General features: G+C 43.1%; 1 protein-coding gene and 2 long non-coding RNA genes across 27 annotated transcripts in view; 2 read left to right on the top strand and 1 right to left on the bottom strand.

The window, feature by feature from the left end:
* The window catches only part of CTNND2 (catenin delta 2), a 587,225-nt gene that overhangs the window by 243,353 nt on the left and 324,992 nt on the right, over positions 1-18,880 (bottom strand). For 14 of the 25 annotated variants that reach the window (XM_085537861.1, XM_085537859.1, XM_085537862.1 and 11 more), the window contains 2 exons: positions 16,070-16,242; positions 8,499-9,063 (listed from right to left, as the gene is read on the bottom strand). In XM_085537861.1, coding sequence (XP_085393987.1) covers positions 8,499-9,063; positions 16,070-16,242 — 738 coding nt within the window. Of the gene's footprint in view, positions 1-8,498; positions 9,064-16,069; positions 16,243-18,880 lie in introns of those variants that run through there. The other 11 variants (XM_085537872.1, XM_085537867.1, XM_015854430.3 and 8 more) reach the window with 3 other exon arrangements.
* On the top strand, positions 8,474-14,751 carry LOC146762011 (uncharacterized). The gene is made up of 3 exons (XR_014942828.1): positions 8,474-8,607; positions 10,038-10,221; positions 12,752-14,751. It is a non-coding gene; the product is annotated as an uncharacterized LOC146762011 (long non-coding RNA).
* Positions 10,550-11,040, top strand: LOC146762012 (uncharacterized). The gene is made up of 2 exons (XR_014942829.1): positions 10,550-10,672; positions 11,005-11,040. It is a non-coding gene; the product is annotated as an uncharacterized LOC146762012 (long non-coding RNA).

Raw genomic sequence — 18,880 nt, 5'->3', positions numbered from 1 at the left:
CTCTTGATTCTACCCACTTATGATAATAAACAGTTCCGTGAATTCATTATCATTAGAATAACCCATTCTGCCCCATGTAATACCATTTTTACTAAAGACAAAACCTGTCCTGTCTGCTCTGGGTCTACTCCTAGGCAATCAAGTTCAATCCCAGTACTACAGAAAAATTAGTCTCATCTCCACAGCTGCTCACAAGGAGAATATGGCCCAATGTAGTTTCTGTCAGCCACCACTGACAAGTCCTGTGAACACTTTGCATCTCAGCATGGGCGTACAGACACTTTCCCACCCACGCTTTAGCTTTAAATAAAGGGAACCTTCCTTATTTCCACAACTTGCACTCTTCCTACCATAATTAACCACTTCACTTCTGATCAGAAGCACCTGCACTTCTTTGAAAGCTGCTGCATGCACAGCAGGGCCAAAAGCTGTTTGATAGCCCACCAGAAGAGCGGTTACTTTGCTCACTGGTTCTGTACTGACTTCCCAGATCACAACTACTTGGTCTGCTGTAGACAACACGTGTGCCACAACAAGAAATTATGATTCCCATCAAAATACAAATGAAAGTGTCTTCTCCTTCCCCTTGAGCATACAGAGAGCACAAGGGACTAAGGATTTCTGCTCCAATTTACTGAGGCTTTCACAACAAACATTTCCAGTCTACTGCATAATGTGTTGCAATGGGATTTCAAACCATGAGGAAGCTACAGCTCGCACTTCTGCACCCTTGATCCAGTGCACAAGCAAGGTAAACAAAATCCAATTTATATCACACAGCACAAGCAGTTCCACTGATGCCACAAAACCTAAGCAACAGAAATTGGACTTCTCCTTGCCTAATTTTCCCCACCCTATGTAACAACATTCCTTTCTACATCAAGCAGACAAGCCAAGGCCAAGGAAATGTGGGAGGGCCCAGAGTCACAGACCTGCCAGCTGCAGGCACAACCAGATATACCAGGGCATCATTCAGGCCTGAGGAACAAAGCAGTAGTAGGACTGGCACAGGTAAGATGGCCCTATCAGCATGCCTTCAAGAGCCAACAGTTGGGACCTATCACAGTCCACAATACTCAAAATGCTTCATGTAATCTCCAAGCCTAAAAAAAAATAATACCGATCACAGAATCAAAGAATCACCAAGGTTGGAAAAGACCTCCTAGATCATTCAGACCAATAGGCTTTATGATTTAAGAGTGTCAATTCTAGCTAAAGTCTTTCCATATTGCTAAACAGGAGTTCCAAGAAGTCAGGTTTCCAAAGCACCGTTCTTCAACTTAATATATTCTGTGGAATTTCAGTAGCAAAAAAACAAACCATCAACCAAACAAAAAAGGTGAGAGAATTCCAGATCCTTTGATGAAGCAGATCTGGACTATGGACACTGACTTCTCTGTTAGCTTTTTGCCAAGCTCCTCTATTTCTTTCCAGGAGATATACAAACACAGACTGTTGAAATTCTTCTCTGATACTTAAGACATTTCTTCAGGTGGTTTCCATGCTTATGAGCAGCCCTTGAATCCAGCATTCTAGGTTTTACTTTTTAAGTTCAAGACCAGAGGCCAGAAACTGCATGCCACATTGTATGGTTAAAGGCAACAGCAAAGGCCTTGGCAGCACTAATCTGAAGCATCTTTGATATTGCATTCACCTAAAAATCCAAAAACAGCCACTGACACATGGTTTCCCACATTCAGCCAAACTACTGTGATTTTGTGCCAGTTTGATCTATTTTCAACAATGCTGTAAACTGGTTTTCTTTGCCCAAGAGCTTGTTACCTTAAAATAATTACCCTTTGAAAGTCGAAGAACAGTTACGTTATTTACCATATAAAGAAAAGGAAGCCAAGGGAAAGGTTTTGACCAGGTGCAAATTTAGACACATCTGCAGTGTTTACTCACACAGGAAGCCAAAGCTCAAGCGTATTAGCTCCAAGACAGCCTCCTTACTTGGTTCTGTCAATTACCCCTCTCCTAAATTCCAAGATAGATCTGAAAGATGCAGAAGCAAAAACCATGCGTGGCAGTAAGAAGATATTTAAAAGACATCTAGCTTACGCCTCCTGCTTTATTGCTGAAGACTCCCCCTTTTCAGATGTCTTTTCCAAGGAGAACTTAAGCATCCTGGTAAGTGCTCTAACTGAAACAACTGATAACTTAATTATCACTGAAGGAATAGGTGGAAGCAGAACTAGTGGCAAGGAAAAGCGAAGTGAACAGTGAGATGTGTATTTGTATCAGCTGCGAATCCAGCTCTATCCTCTGGGTTACAATTAGAAGAAAACCTGTGTCTAAAACACTACTAGATACCTCAAAATATCATTTTGTCTTATTTTCTTGACCAATAAAAAGAGTCTCAAAACAATCAAGAGTAGAAGGAGGGAGTCTAAGAACAAAAGGGCATTAACAATGTTCTCATGTATAAAGACTCTGAGAGGCAGATACAGGAATTTTCCTGCTAATAAAAACAAACAGAACCTAGAAAAAAATCAATATAAGACTATTTTGATTAAAATTAATGAAGCAATTTTGTTCTCTCTATAAAAGAAACACGGGACTCTGTAAAAATAAAAGAAATACAGTTAAGGGAAACACCACTGTCCCTTTCATTATCATCAATGGAATTGATAGCCCAAGTCCCGTTGTTAAGAAGTTAATAGCAGAAAATCCAAAGATTTTCCATCCTTACTTGTCCAAAGAAGACTGCTTAATTGGCTCAGCCCTACATCTCAAAAGGATGATTTAACAGCAGTAGCAACTTCTAATTCTGGGTGGTGCAGATCTCCTTGGGCTTAACACTGGGGTTAAGGTTTGGCTTGCACTTTCACTATCTGCAATGCTTTGTTCAAAATCTGAATGATGACGCATGCCATGAAGGCTTGCATAGGTATGTGAACATTGGCAGTCAAAAAGTAAAATTTTTGCTTGCTTGAAGTTTAAACTCCTTGAAGAGGCTGATGGTAACTTGGCTGAGCTCTAACACTGATTCTAATACTAACTCTGCTAAAAGAGCTATTTCTTCCTTATGCAGAGGCATGAAAGAAGAGGGTGGATGCGGGTTGGCTCACAAGCAGTACTATGGCCGCTCTAGCACAAATGTGCAGCAGTGTGATTTTGGGAGCATTTGTAACACTAAGATAGATCTTTTTTTTTCCAATAAGATGGCAACGGTTTAATGGCATACAGATGATGTGGTATTTTCATGCAATTGAAAGGAAGACTAAATCCATGCCAGTGGTAGTATCAGTTATCCCATACGCTGTCACACACACTGATCTGTTCTGTGCCTACATGACTACAACCCAAAAATGCTAGAACTTGTCAGTGCTCACCAACAAACAGCAGTCCTGCCATAAAGAGAACCAGGTTCAACATATTACATGCAATGAAAAGCACACAGAAAGAAAGAGGGCAAAGGAAGGTTCCCAGCAAAGTGTGAAAGGAGCAAGACAAGACAGATGAAGGAGCAGAATATATCAGCTAAGACCCTGATAAACTTACTGCTCTTTGCTCTACAAAGACTAAAAAACCTATTTCTACATTAACTCGTGCCACATTTTTCTGTCAGTGGTATCACAATATTGTAATATTAATAGCTCACACGCACACAGTTCTACCTCAGAAAGGACAAATGACTTGACTTTTTTATTTTACAGAGACCAGAAAGAAGGTTCTGATTACAAACAGGAGAAGGAGCATTGAAGGTTTTTTATTAAGTGGTATCAAAAGTGTCCATGGCACATTCCAGCTCTTGTTTCAATGTTACACGTCATAATGACACAAAGAATGGCTGTGTGAGCTTCTCACCACCTAATATTACACAAAGTGATTCACATCAACACAAACTTCTTAAACCTATCCTTTCTGGTGGGCTGAGAGAGTATGAGGCAGCCTTCAAACACCAGAGGGCTGGAGCACCTCTCCTATGAGGACAGGCTGAGAGAGCTGGGGCACTTCAGCCCAGAGAAGGCTGCGTGAGGACCTTATAGTAGCCTTCCAATATCTGAAGGAGGCCTAAAGGGAAGCTGGGGAGGGACTTTTTATAAGGACAGGTAGCAACAGGATGAGTAGAAATGGCTTTAAACTGGAAGAGGGTAGATTTAGATTAGATATTTGGAATAAATTCTTTACTCTGAGGGTGGTGAAACCCTGAAACAGATTGCCCAGTGAGACTGTGGATATTCCTTCCCTGGAAACACTCAAGGCCAGGCTGGATGGGGCTTTGAGTAATCTGATCCAGGGGGATGCTCCTGCCTACAGCACAAGGTTTGGAACTAGATGATCTTAAATGTCCCTTCCAACCCAAACCATTCTATGATTCTCAGTGTTTCCTTCTAGCTTTTAAGAGCTGTTTGTAATAAAGCAATGTCTAGAACCATCTTCCATTGCCACAGGTGCCCCTAGTCTTCCCTAGGAGGGATGAACAGGCAGCGAGGCTCTGCAATACCAGGGCTGCTCCCTATCACATAACCTGAGGCACAAACAGCCTCAGCAGCACTCTTTCACTGCCCCCTTTTTCCATGGTCTTAAGCAAACCTCTTGGATTGTGCATCTGATTCTTGGCAGCAGGAGATGCTCCAGAGGAATGTACAGAGTGGGTTGCTGTGCAATACTCAGAAAAAGCATCCCCATGTTTCTGTTACCTTCTGCTCTGTGCAGCCCTTAAGTCCAGGCAAGGCTGGCCAACTGGCACCAAGCAGCACACAGCAGCTCAGCCCACATGTGGTACAGCAAAGGGGGAAGGTATTACAAAGATGATTAGCAGTTTACAGCATCCTCCATACAAGGTAAGGCTGAGAGATGTGGATCTGTTCAGCCTGGAGAAGACTGAGATCTCCTTGCTGTTCATAAATATCTGAAGTGCAGGAGTTGAGTGGGTGGGGACAGGCTCTTTGAAGCAACAGGTGAAGGGGTAACAGGCAAAAACTGCAATACAGGAAGTTTCCTGGGCATTCTGCATTTCTGTAGGGAACCTGCTTTAACAAGGGAACGGACTAGATGGTCTCCAGATGTCCCTTCCAACCCCTATGAGACTGTGACTCTGTGATTTACAGACTGAGCCTCCAGAATGCACAACACTCCTGAACTGCTGTCTGAGTTAAATGTAGGAGCAGCACAGATCAGACAGCTACCGCCAGAGCTGCAATTGCAGTTCCTAGCAACAAAGTAGCCAGACCAAGAATAAGCCCAGCAATGGTACAGTCACAAGAACTACAGGGCAGGGTACACACAAACGTGTGCACCCAGCAGCTGTAATGGTTTAAGTGCAAATGGACTGAAATGCATTTCTGAGGATGTTTCTGACGTTACTTGGTTAAGACTGAGTTACTGCTCGCTTTTGTATGTCTTGTTTTAAATTCAAGATGTAGTCTAAAAACTACCTTCTTATAATCTCAATTTTTTTTATATAACTTAGTTGGTAGGAAATTATTACACATGATGCCATCTCTTCAATCAAATCTTACATAGTTTCAGTTTGGGGCAATTTATGTCTACGTTGAACATTTTCCACCATGATTTTAAGAAACAGTAATCACTGCTGAAGGTCTTCTCTGTTAATCAGCTCACCTTGGCACCAATACTGTTCTTTGCGGCTCCCTGAGACACAGAACTACTCATGAACCAGACAGCTCCCGCACTAATTCCTAACATCAAGCAAAAAAGCCAAACAACAAAACAAATGCATTATTTGTATTCCCAGTAATTGCTATAAATATTTTTTCTCCCTGGTTATAAAAAAAAAAGAGTACTTTGAGTAATATCACCCCTGCAATGACACATCCCTACCAATCAAACTTCACATTAATCACTGTAGGCAAACCATTAATCAGTGCAATGTGGCAACTACACCCCACTCCTCCTCCTCTCTGAAAGAAAAACTATCTTTGGGTGCAATGAACAAGCAGCACAAATCCCATTAGTGGGGCACCAACTTTTCGACATAGGATTGTTTGCTCTCATTGGTTTCTAATGCAATGATTGGAAAACTGCAACAAACAGTTCAAATACAAAGCCTGCTCTAAGTAAAAACACCTATAGAAACACAGAGACAATACAGTAACAAATTCTGCCTCAGTCGTATCCCTAACATCTGATCCTGTCTAACTCTAAAGCATACATTAATATTAAGCCTCTAAGTAGCCCATTGACTTCAGAGCATCCAGCAGAAGTCTAGAAGATTAGTCAAGCACTGAACACTGTTAGCAGATGTGTAACTCCCTGAATGGCGGGGAGGCCTCAATGAACATGCTACAGAATGTTAATGGAAAATAATGGAAGCCAGTACACAAGTAGGAACTATTGCAAAAGAATGGGCCATGTGACCAAGATCCTTCCAAGGATTACTCGAGAGGCATATCATCACTGTGGGGGAAAAAAACAACCAAACCAAAAACCAACCAACACAGTATTTGCTATCACTCTGTTGCCTCCACTGTTTGTTTGTTTAAGGCAGCGATACCATTTCTGTATGTTTATCACTTCACACTTACTCATAGGATTTTCCATTTATTAGGAAATTGGACACCGAGACTTTTGCCTAAGTTAAAAGCAAATCCCTACAACGCAGGGCAACTCAAACTCATGGCATGTGTTCTAATGGGCACCACACTGGGCAAAGTTCGTGTTGTTCTGCAAACGTACTGCTAAGTTCAGTTGATCAATCAATGTTCCATTCCCCATGTTAATACATCCCCAATCTTCTGAATCCATCTGCCCATAGGCTTTCCTTTCATCCATTCCTTCCATCAGTTACACATCACTCCCCTCAATAGGTCCTGAAGAGAAGCATGGAAGGAAGCACCTACACAATGCAAGACGCCACACAAGTCTACAAAGAGCTTTCATTTAAAAGCAATGTAACTTTTATACACATTTACAAGCCCCATTATAAGCACATGTATGGCTACAATTTGCCAAACCAGCCCAAGTCCATGTTGTGGCTTATGTCTAGAGTGGGATAAACAGCTTCTACAGCTTTTGTAGTATTCAGGCACTTCAGACACATTATGGCGGCCCTTAAAGCCCTGTAGAGCAATTCCAAGTAGTTATCACAGGGTTAATGTTGCAAAGCTATAAAAGCAATGCATTCTAAAAAGGAAGACCCAGTACAACACAAAGCCGACTGCTAAATGTAAATGAAGGGAAATAGGGACTGAACCTGTTAGAAACCTCCATAACCAAATACTTCTCTCCAAGAACAAAGGTAAGAAAAAACAGGGGAATACTGGCAGTGCATACCCACAGGTGTATAAATCTCACATTGTATTCTCCTCTGCTCTGTTTACAGTGACAGCTTTCTCCACACCTATCTAGACTCAAACAACTCTTGCTATAGCAGGAAGTTGCAAAACTCCCTCAAATACAAAGTCTGATGGAATTCTACATCAAGTTGCCCTGCAAAGGGGGTATTTAATGCTCGTGGCCTGGCAAGAAGTTCCACAAACGTAACAGCTACATAAAACACTTCGAGAAGTTCTTTGAGTAGGGCATAATGAATACCTGACAACAGGAGTGATCAAACTGTGCGGAGACCTCTGCTTTGGCATCACTCAGTGAAGCTGCCTTCTCACACATTCTGAACTTGAAAAATAATGTTACATATTTAAAAAAAGAAAAAGAAAAAGAAGTTTTCCAGTCCTCCTTCAGCTTTTAAGTTGGGGGGGCAAAAAAACAAACAAACAAAACCAACAGTTCTTACAATGGAGATAAATCAAAGCTATGTTTTATTACCCGTTCCTTTAACCTGTATTTGTTGGCACCTCATCGTGCGATTGTGTCCCACGCTAACAGCCGCTGGAGGTGGGGGGTGCGGAGGGGGAAGGGTGGCATAGGGAAGAGGTTTTAAGTCTGGTACAAAACTTAAGTACCTGCCTGCTAAACACAAGCCCAGCTCCTTAATGTATCCTATTTATCTCCACATCTATTTATGTCACACGGGAGAACATATGAGCATAGCAGCTGTTACTATAGCAATGAAACTGGAAATTTTGAGAACCCAAAAAAAAATAATTAAAAAAATAAAATCCACCACCGAAGGATGCTCGGAGCGGCAGAGATGGCTCAGGGAACAGCGAGTCAGAGTCTCGCTTCTGGGGTCTGCGCGAAGTCCGTGGTTACCGCGGAATTACATGTGGTCGAGCTCCCGAAGGCGCACACGGAGCCCAACGAGTGCTGCTGATGCCTCAGCACAGTTCCCCTCTACGTAGAAGTTTCTGCCGAGCACTCCCGAACTCTCCCGATGCCCACACCCGGGGCAGCGCTCTGCGGGCGGCTCCAGGCAGCGGCGGGGCTCCGGCAGCGGCACGTCCCTCCCGGAGCCGCGGCCACGGCTCACCCAGCGCCCCGAGCCGCTCCTTCCCCCGCGCCGGGAGACTCAACGCGCTCGAAGATGGGGCTGCGGGCAGCCAGACACCCTGTCCTCAACCCTCAACCATCCACCCCCGCCCCCCCTTCCGCCCCGCTCCGCCCGGCCCCGGCCCCCCCGCCCCACTTACCTGCGAGGGAGCCGGGCCTCTGCAGGGTGGCGGTGGCGTACAGCTCCTGGGAGTGCTTGCTGTACTGCTCGGCAGCGTGAACCAGCCGCTTGGTGGGCGACAGAGTGGCGTAAGTGCCGATGGTGGAGCTTAACTGGTGGATAGGAGAGGAGGAAATGTTAGACTGGACGGTGGGCGGGGAGGTCACTCGGATGGGGGACGGCGACAGTCCCGCCGAGGAGACGACGATGTTGATGGGCGAGCTGGTGCTGTAGGACTTGGCCAGGCGGCTGGGGGACTGCTTCGGGGAGGAGAGGCGCTGCGCGCCGGCGTAGGCGGCGCCCTCGGCGGCGGAGCCGGCCCGCGGCAGCTTGGTGGGGGAGCCGCCGGGCTGCATGGGCAGCGGGGAGCTCACCCGCTGCGCCGGCAGCGTGGAGCTGGCGTAGTAGAGCGCGGCGGCGTGCTGGGGCTCGGGCAGGTGGAAGGCGCTGCCATGGCTGGGCGCGAAGGGCTCCCGCGGTTGCGGGGCGGCGGGCGGCGGCGGCTCCGGGCCGCCCGGCTGGGCGCCGCGGCTCCCCGGGCCCTGCTGCGGGAAGGAAAGGCAGAGGCGTCAGCGGGGCCGCGCGGGGACGAGGAGAGGCGGCTGCGGCTCGCTCGGTTCCCCCCCACCGCGCGCGGCCCGGGGCCGAGAGCCGCGATCCGCTCGGCCGGAGGCGCCGGGACCGCGGACCGCAGGGGGGGCTCGGGAGCGCGTCCGCCCGGAGTTTTACATCGACGACCCCGGCCTCGAACTTCTACGCTGCGACTGACGGGCGGAGAGCCGCCTCCCACGGCCCACCCGGCCCTGCGAGAGCACAGAGGGGCGGGAGGGGCGGCCCCATCCCGGGTAGCTGGAGCCGATCTGCTGCTCTTAACTCCGCTAACGTCCAAACCACCGCGCCCCGCAGCGAGAGGCAGCTCGGTTCTGCCGACGGGCACGCTCGTGTTTCACGTTTGCTTGTTTGTTTAATTTATTTCTTTTTTAAACTTGTTTCTTATTCCTGATGATGCAGAGGATTTACATGAAACCTTACAAAGTGCTGCAAATCCCGTGAGCTGCAGTTCGAGGCAGACTGGCCACAGCCTCGCCCCAACGAGCACCTCTCGGCGAGGCTCGTCGAGCCAGAACTGCCTTTAAAATGCAAATAGTGCATTCTGTGACTCAGCTCGGAGTTGCAGTGAATGCCAACAGCGGTGCTGCTTCACATTCAAATAGAAACGTGGGATTTTTTTTAGTCCCGTCCTACAGGGGGTAAAAAAACCCAACAAACCATAACAACAAACAAAAGCAACCAAGTAAAACAAAATCACCGCATTCCAGCAAGGAAACTCGATTTATTTTCACTAGGATACCCAACCGAGGATTTTGGTGAGGAACTGAGGACAAGACAAAAAAGAAGACAGTCAGAACAATGCATGTATGAGGCTCAGATTGCCAGAAACGTGCTCCTTCCATTGTACACCTGCTAGAAATGGTTCTGTACTTCACTTCTTTCTTTTTCTTTTTGTCTTTAATTTTAGGAACCCCAAAGTTCTTGGGGGAAGAATACAGGTTGTAGGGCTTGCCAAGAGGCTGCAGAGGAGCTCCCCCTGTGTTGGTGGCAGGGAAGCCACCAACACTCAAAGCACTGAGGCACTGCAAGGCAGCCAAACTACGAGGCTTCAGGAGGCTTCCAACATGCAGGATGCATCTGTAACCTTACAGGTAAAATCTGATGAAAACCGTGCCCTTCATGCAGTGCAAGTCCTGAGCGGGCATGGGGACGGCCAATGGAAGCAGTCTGCTCACTGCTGAGGCTGGGAGATAAAAGCACCGCAGCACAAATACATGTCTCGAGGTTGTTACAAATGACCAACGGCTCCAAGTTGCTCATCTGAAGGACTTGTGACAAAAGCGAGGAACACAAACGCTGGGAACATCAAATAACTTTTAAGATCTGCCTTCACTCTGAGCTACTTACCGTCTTGAAAGAGAAAAGAAGGGCTAACCAGTAACGTATTTGACAAGAACACGTTTTTCATTTTCAAGGCTTAAACTGTATGGTAACATCTATAAAACAAAACCAGGCTGCCAAGTTTTAAGACAACATGTACAAAGCAAGGCTTGCACATGATGAATGGCTGTTTGAACCAACGACGTTATCCACTGCTGCTTGGTAATAGATTTTACTTTTTGAATGGTTAAAATGGACTAACATAATAAGTTATTTTCTAATATTCCAAATAGCTCCAAAATACAATATTGCAGGCTGTTAGCAGGGTGTTCCCAGCGTATTTCATGGATTTTAGGCAATCCTTGTCAACATGCATGCATTATTTCTTTTTCTAATCTACTTGTACACTGCTTGACGTGTCAAGGATTTAAAGTAATTAATTTCAAGTAAACCGATATTATCCCATATTCCTAATAAATCTCTATAAAGCCGGAGGCATTCTGTAAGCACTAATTCAAAAACCAGAAATCCCACTCTATGATTGTCTGTTACAGGGAAAAAGATGTAGTGGCGGACACAAGAATTAAATGCTTAATTAAGAACCCAGTGCGTAGCGCCTTGCGGAAAGCCAAGCATTTGCTCCGTGTGAAGGAGAGAACTTTGGATGAACAGATTGCAAGGAAACGTTAGCGTGCAGTAATTTTGGAGATGTGACTCATCTCAGACCTGTCTTACATTCATTGCGAGGTTCTTATTTTTTCCAAAGGATCGAATACATTGGCATTCTCCGGTTGTGTTTTCAGAGGCAAAATGCACTTTAGATTTAGGTGTCTCCCAGCTTGTAGCTTAAGACAACAATACAGATTTGACATTGTTCTTCCCGCGATCCAACACTGTGCTTCAGCCGGAAGAATGAAACACAACGGTATTTTTTCCATTATTTTTCCATCTATCCACTATTGCTGTCAACCTGATAATGAAACTATGTTTAAACTAATACACTGAGAGCAAATTTGCTTTCAGTTGCTCTATCTTTGTGCATCAGTCTATTTCATAGACATGAAAAAGAAAAATCAAGGACTTCCTTCTTACAGCCCTGCAGATATCTCTTCTGAGTCCTAGAGATAGATATCATTTTTCTGGTATCCCAAAGAAAAGGATCCCGTTTTGCTTCTTTAGATTCAATGTATGGGTTTCATGTGTGTCCTTGTTATAAAGTGGAACCGAGAGGGATGAATAACTGAATTATTTATCCTGCTGGAAATTATTCATGGATAAGGAGCTACAAATTCCTCGATGGTTAGACAGCTTAAGCAACACTTTGGGGTCAGCTGCTGATGGCTAGAAAGTCAGCATGTTGTTTCTTGGAGGCTGCTCCCAGCGGGAAGAAAAGCGTGTAAGACCAGCAAAAACTGAACACGAAGTCTCAGAGAATCAAATGACCAGTGTGGATATATTAGCAGATGCAGCAGATGTGTTCTCTGTAATCATCTAAAACCCCTTCATGTTATTTTTTTTCCTTAAGCATGTAAAAATGCAAATCTAAAACGTGGTAGATTGTGTACATCTATACTTGATAGGTGCTAAGGAACAGAATGTCTGTCAATGCAGCTGGCCGAGTCTCAGATATAACTCAAAAGGCTTCAGAGTCATTTCTTGGGAATGAAATAAAATTTCCAGGAATGTGCTCAAAGATTTGTGTCATGGTACCAGTTATCCTTAAGAAACAACAGTTTGTGCTCAGTGTCCTCTGCACTTCCCTGACTGACAACAGAAGAAACTGAAACATTGTGTTACCTTTGGGTAAGTTTAAATGGCCATTTCACCTTTGGAGGCACTTGTATTCAGAAGCGTTTTTAGTACTCGCAGGCTTAGGGATAAATAAAACAGTTTTCAGACTGTTTGGCTCTCTGGGATTGCTTAGCTCTTACAATCTCAATCCCCGGCACATCTCTTTGAGGCATGGGTAAGTTCAGAAAAATAAGATGGTGATAATGGACACCATCACAGAATGCTGTTGCCTATGAGGAGATCTCTGTGCTGATTCTAGGAAGGACTTTCCAACTGGGTGCTTGGATTGTGCGGAAGGCATTCCTCCAGGCTGCTGAAACACCACAGCTTCTTGAATGTCAGTAAACTTGACTGTCCTTATTGGAGTTTTTGAGAGATGCCGGTGGTATCTTAAGTGTCCAGCTCTCTTTTATAATCCACATGATGCTCTGTACTTTTTCAGTGACTGCAAATCTTCTCAGTTTATTGAGATTCCTTTTTCTTTTTTTTTTTTTTTTTTTTTTGTGTCAGCTCAAAGAACCCCCCCATATGGCTTCACTGAAGGTATCACTCTCCTCTGGTCCAAAACTTCCATCAGCACTCTTCTGCAAAGGGCCGAAGACATGGAAAATGCTTAACATTCCCCAGTCTTCTTGACAGAGACTTCGGTCCTTGGGCAGTACCCATGGGTGGATCTTTCTTCCGCAGGACTGCTTTGCTGTCATTTATAAGTTCCTGACCTAACCAGGAAGATACCATCTATGTTCAGATGTGCTTCTATGATAACAGATGCTGACTGTACCTGTGAATCCTTTAACTGTGGCCAGTTTTATTTTTCTCTCAGTTTAATCACAAAGGTCACGAGCGATTCAAGGTCATCTCTTCTTGCAAAGCATACTCCAACCTGGTCCTAATCACAAGGGTTTTAGATAGGGATGAATTTCATGCAGATGAACTTGGCTAATACCATCACAGTCTTTACATCAAGAAACATAATTGGTGAGATCATTCAGACTGTCCAGAGATGGTCAAGCTCTGGTTTTAAAGCAGCACTGCTTGACGCAGTCATTAACTATTGTAGGACCAAATTGTTCTCTGTAAATGTTTGTAGTAAGAGTAATCTGTCCTAAGATTTCATCTGCTTCCTTTACTTCTCATGGTCACTTTTGGAACCCAAGCTGAAAACCAGTATTAGCACGCCAGGATGTGTTTGATATTCCTGTAGTATCTACAAGGTAAGTTGACTGTTCTCAAGATGACAATAAGCCCAATTATTTGTTCACAAACTACATACTGTCCAAAGAGTGCTCACTCACTCATCTGCAAAATCTACTTTTTGTCACAAAACCCATTACAGACTCTTTGCAAACACCATTAATTGATCAATATAGGGTGTATCGGGATATGGACTCCAAGTTTGAGAACCTGTTTTCAGATGGAAAACAGAATAATTTCCTGTTTGAGGAGCAGTTGCTAAGAAATTCTATTCTTGTAGCATTTAAAAGATAGTTTGGCATTCTAAAGTATTCAAAACAGTAGAAAAACTCTACGATCCATGACATACTCCTCCAAACTGACAAAAATGTTATATTGTACTGTGCAGCTCTATACAGGAAATCCCAAGACTAATTAGTTCCTGTTTTTTTATACAATTGCATTTTCAGAAATTGTTCCTGCTGTCACAGCTGGCCTTGGGACTATTTACATATTTTCCCACACATTTGGGCTATCATTCATGTTCAGAGATAGCTATATTCCTTGCAAGGAAAGAACAAAGGAAATTATCACTATCTGAACAATGATGACTCCTGAGGCTTATTTTAATTATAATTGGGATAGCAAACCAATTCCAAGGATTGACTTTTTTTCCCCTTAGTTGTGGGATCAGCAGTAGTCACATTCAGAATTTTTTAACTGAATCTTTGTCTTCTTGCATAACTCTTTAAAACTATTTTGTTGTTTTTATAATGATGTTAATTCATAGTTCATATGGTTGCTAACATTTTGAAGATGTGTTTTAATTTTAAGTGAAGCTGCCAAGCAACTTTTGAAAGATACTGATGCACACTATTATTAGTATTTTCCATGAGTTATTTATCTGCTGGAACATCTACCAGAAAATCTGGAGAAATACACAAAGAAATCCTACCTTCTGCTCTCTCAAGCTGAGGAAAATAAAATAGGAAAGGTTACTTTAGTAACATATTAGTTACTTTACTGAAGGTAACCGGTCCCATATGAATTCAATGATTAATGCATTTTTCAGAACTAAGCAATAGCGCTTCAGTGTAATTTAGATGACAGAAATCTTGATCACTGATTTTTTCTCACTTCATAAATTCATCCTTTTCTATCATGCTGAGGAAATCTATATTAAGAATATCACTAATTTGAAACCCTGAGCAACTGTACATTTACACTTTCTTTTCCTTCCTCCTTTCATTAGTTTTGATTTTTGTTATTTAGATTCTTTTTCCTTCCACTCTCTGCTCTTCTTTTTCACTTTATTTCCATTGATCTTACAACCTGTTCCTTTTATATCATTTTACTTAGTTTTCTAGCTTCCTTGCAGAATGCATCCCACTCTTCCAGGCTAACCCCAGGTGTGAAGCTTTTCACAAAGCACGACTCCTAATGACATCTGTCCAGGCTACTGAATACTACAGCTGCCACCCTTCCTTCCAGCTGGAGGGAAGTCCTGATGGAGTCTTGCTCTCCTTTGCTGGTTCCAATCCCTAACAGCATAAAGGAAGGAGGTCTCTGGTAAACACAGAAAAACCCCGAGGCCAGGCTACTATACAAGCACATTTTAAACCCTTGATAGAAGTACATACCCAATTTGAAATGAAATTTAACTGTGCTTTATTTAATTTTTCAGTCTTAGAGGAAAGAAGGCTTTTCTGAGCAAATTGGGTGAATGGAATATTGTATGTCTCTTGGTATCCCACAGGCTGTGTGATGGCTATATAATACTTGAAATCTCATAGCAATTTAAGGCTTTGAAATTCAAATGCAGCTCACTTCCACTGAATCTTGAATTATAAAATGTCCTAGTGTCACACTGAAATGGTCTGCTTTCCCATAGCAGATAAGTTCCAAAAATAGAAAATTACCTGTGCTGACAACATGCAGTCTGACTTTGTTTATGTACAGAAGCATGGATACTTTGAGAAATTTTGGTCTGACCTAAAGCTTAACTTCCCAGTAAGAGGCTTTAATGTCACGCTGAAAAGCACAGAAGGTGAGAGAGGGTTATGTGCCAGAAATGGAGGGAATCACTCAGACTTTTCATAAATATCTGAAACAAATTTTAAAAAAGCTTGAAATGTATATGTGGCTCTTTGATAAGTTGTTCATCTTAAAATTCAGAGAAAAAAAAGCAAAAACTGATTCTTACACATGGGTTTGAATGACAGCACCACGCTCTACATAGTGTCCCAAGCAGATTTTGCATCTAGCATAAGCCTGGCTTTGTTTTTGTTCTCTGACATGAAAGTGCTTTCTGTAATAATCTTATACCAACATGGCAAGGTCCTAGACCTTATCTGGGACTCTTCAGCAGCACAGAATTTCATACCTGAACAACTAAACGTTAGACAACCAAATATACAAGCAAGCAAGTAAAACCAGCATGTAAATCTCCTTTCTCATCAGGATTGTTTTATTACCCTGGAAGTCAAGCCACTTTAGATATGTGAAAATGACAGTGGTAATTCAACCTCCTGCAGGATGCCTCAAGCAAAACAAAAAGGCAAGCATTGGAAGGCAAGTAGTTCTTTTTCCTAAGTGTTCCCCTGAACGATTTTGGGTGTAGTTTTGGGATAGTGCAAGGCATCAAGGGGCACCTACCTGGCTGTAGCTCTGGATGGCACCTCTGGGTTGAGTGCTGCGGGCTGGGAGTGGGGCAGCTGCCGTCTCGCCCAGGGCAAGGGTCTGGTTGCTGTGGTAGCTGGCTGAGTACTGGAAGGAGCCCTCGGGCTTGGTGTTGAGCTGCAGAGCACTCTGTGAGAGGAGGCTGGGCCCTGCAAGGTTGGAGCAGTCAGTGAGTCTCAGGGAAAGAGCATACACCTGGTCGCATTTGACATTATCAGTGGCATGCCACATTTTGGCTTTTGAGTAACAAAAGTCAGGGAAATTACAGTGTCTCTTTATCACTCAGTCATCACTTTTACACTGTTCAAGCCACAGGCCACAACTCCTCCTTCTTTCTTTTAATCTAGAAAAACAAACCATCTGGTAAAGAAATCCTAAGCCAATCATACTATTTGACAAAGAAGTCGTTTTTCTGCTCAGAATACTTAGCAATTTTTATTTATTTATTTTTATCACTGCATAAGGCATGTTTATTTCACTTAGTTACACCTTGTTAGTCAGTATGAGAAATACCAATTTGTCCTTTCCCATGCCCCAGCACGTTGCATCTATTGACTGTAGCATGCACACAGGGATGCAGTACTTTGGTGTCTCTGGAGATGGATGACAGCTGTTAAAATATTAATAGATCCTCTCATCATGTCGGGCTCACCCTGATCTTGGTGAATTTCTGATGCCTGTTTTGTCAGCCTACCTTATCTTTCCCCTCATGGAAGCACGCAGTAGGAGAGCAGAGCACAGGCAACAAGCTCCGATAAGGGCTGCCAAACCAAAAGGTGCTTGCAAGCGTCAGGAAAATGGATAGTGACACTAATTTTCCTCTAGTTGTTCTGCAAAACTAAGATGTTCCCATATTTGTAGAATCGTAGAATCACAGAATCATTTGGAAGGGACCACTAAGAGTCACCTAGTCCAACTCCCCTGCAATGAACAGGGGCACCTACAACTGGATCAGGTTCTCATGGCCCCATCCAGCCAGACCTTGACTGTATCTAGGAATGGGGTATTCAACACATCTCTGGGTGATCTGTGCCAGTGCAACCTGTTCATTTAGGTTTGTTAGCACTGACATAGCATCACACTGACATAGCAGACTCCCTGATTTTGGCTGTGAGAGTATGTACCATTGCCCAGCCCTGTTAGCATGGTTGAGACAGGCCCTCCCATCGCTGGTGGTGAGTTCCTCTTGGCCCCACACACAAAGGCCCCACACTCTTTGCCATCTCTAATCAGTGTCTCCTAGTTTTCCAAGAACCAGCTGCATGCCATGGTGTCTGAGTCCACCAAGGGAAGTAAAAGAAGAGACATGACAAGGGTTAGGCCTTGGGCTCTGCACACAATAAAGGGCAGCGTGGGTTGGTCCAAACAACTACAATCCATACGTATCCAGCAGCTCTGTAGGGATGAGACATTCAGGTTCTGGTTAGCAAAAGCACGCTCATGAGTGCACAGCAGGTGGCACAAAGCTTAAGGGATGGGAAATGATAATGTTGATTTAACTCCGACGGAACACATGAAAAGTTCAGTTTTAAAGACAATTACAATGGTCAATTTTCAGTGAATTTTATGGTAAATAATTCCCAATACCTCTCTAATACAAATGCCAAATTTTACATCCTGTAAGTCTTTGCTAAGAGGATGTACAGCTGCTCCACGAAGATTTCCATTTTAAAAATGTGCAAACAACTCTCCTCCTCTCCAAAATTTACATGGAAAATATTTTTTCCCCATCTCGTTCCTCAGAAATGGCAGACTCATTATAACTGACATTTTTCAAAATCCAACCTGAATGGCACATATTATAAATAAAATAAAATGGCAGTATGCTGTGTAATAGTGGAAGTGTTCACGCTGGAGCGCAGACAGTGATTATGCCACTATTTTATATAACAACACAGATTAATAATTGCCAACTCGATCTAATTAATCAGAATATTCCACGTATAGGAGAAATTAAGAAAGTAAATTCTGGTCCTTGTCCTTTTCTTACAAGTGCAGAAGGAGACAGCTCTGTATATGTTGAGGTGTTATTAAAAATATATCACATACTTAGGGCAGTTGAATTAATCCCACGTGGGTGCTTATAAATCGAATATATGGTAGCTTTCTATTCTGTGACTCTGCAAATAAGTTGTGCTAGACATTCTCCGTTTAACAGGCTTTGTTGCTGATCTTGTTCTTTAATAAAAGAAACATTTTCATAGATTTATTTAAAGATCATAAAGAGAATACAGGCTTAGTTTAAAAATACATATTTTAGACTATATGCTCATCTTTCAGATTTTGAGTTTTCACTGAAAGTTTGCCTGTGATCAAATGATGTGATTAAGTGCAGAAAATTCATAAGAGCGTAAATTTCTCAGGAGGTAAAAAAAGTTGAAGTGAGAAAGAAATTTTTGCACATGAAAGTGTTTGAACTCATTCTTAAAGTAATTATGCTATGACATTTCTAAAGCTTAAATAATGATTAAACTATCACATGCTATGAACTCAATATGTTTAAATTTTCATTGCATCTGGCTTTAAAGTGTTCCTTTCATATTACTATTGCTCATCGGGGGATGTACATAGCTAGCACTGCATACATGGGTTCCCTGCACCACTTAGGTTAAATGCTTCACTGGAATTTAAGAAATGTATTCAAATGGGGAAGAAAAAAGCAAAAAAGTTTGAAGCACAAGGTTGTGAACTCACCAAATACTGGATAATCCTTTTTATTTTGTACCCTAACAAGTAGAAATGAGCTAATAATTTACACACATTTGAGTAATTAAAATTGATTTGAGA

The sequence above is a fragment of the Coturnix japonica genome, chromosome 2 (genome assembly GCF_054131305.1).
Source record: "Coturnix japonica strain WE chromosome 2, WE-NBRP24, whole genome shotgun sequence".
Taxonomy (NCBI): Eukaryota; Metazoa; Chordata; class Aves; order Galliformes; family Phasianidae; genus Coturnix; species Coturnix japonica.
The sequence above is the reverse complement of the archived record's forward strand: the minus strand, read 5'-3'. Positions and strand labels throughout refer to the sequence as shown.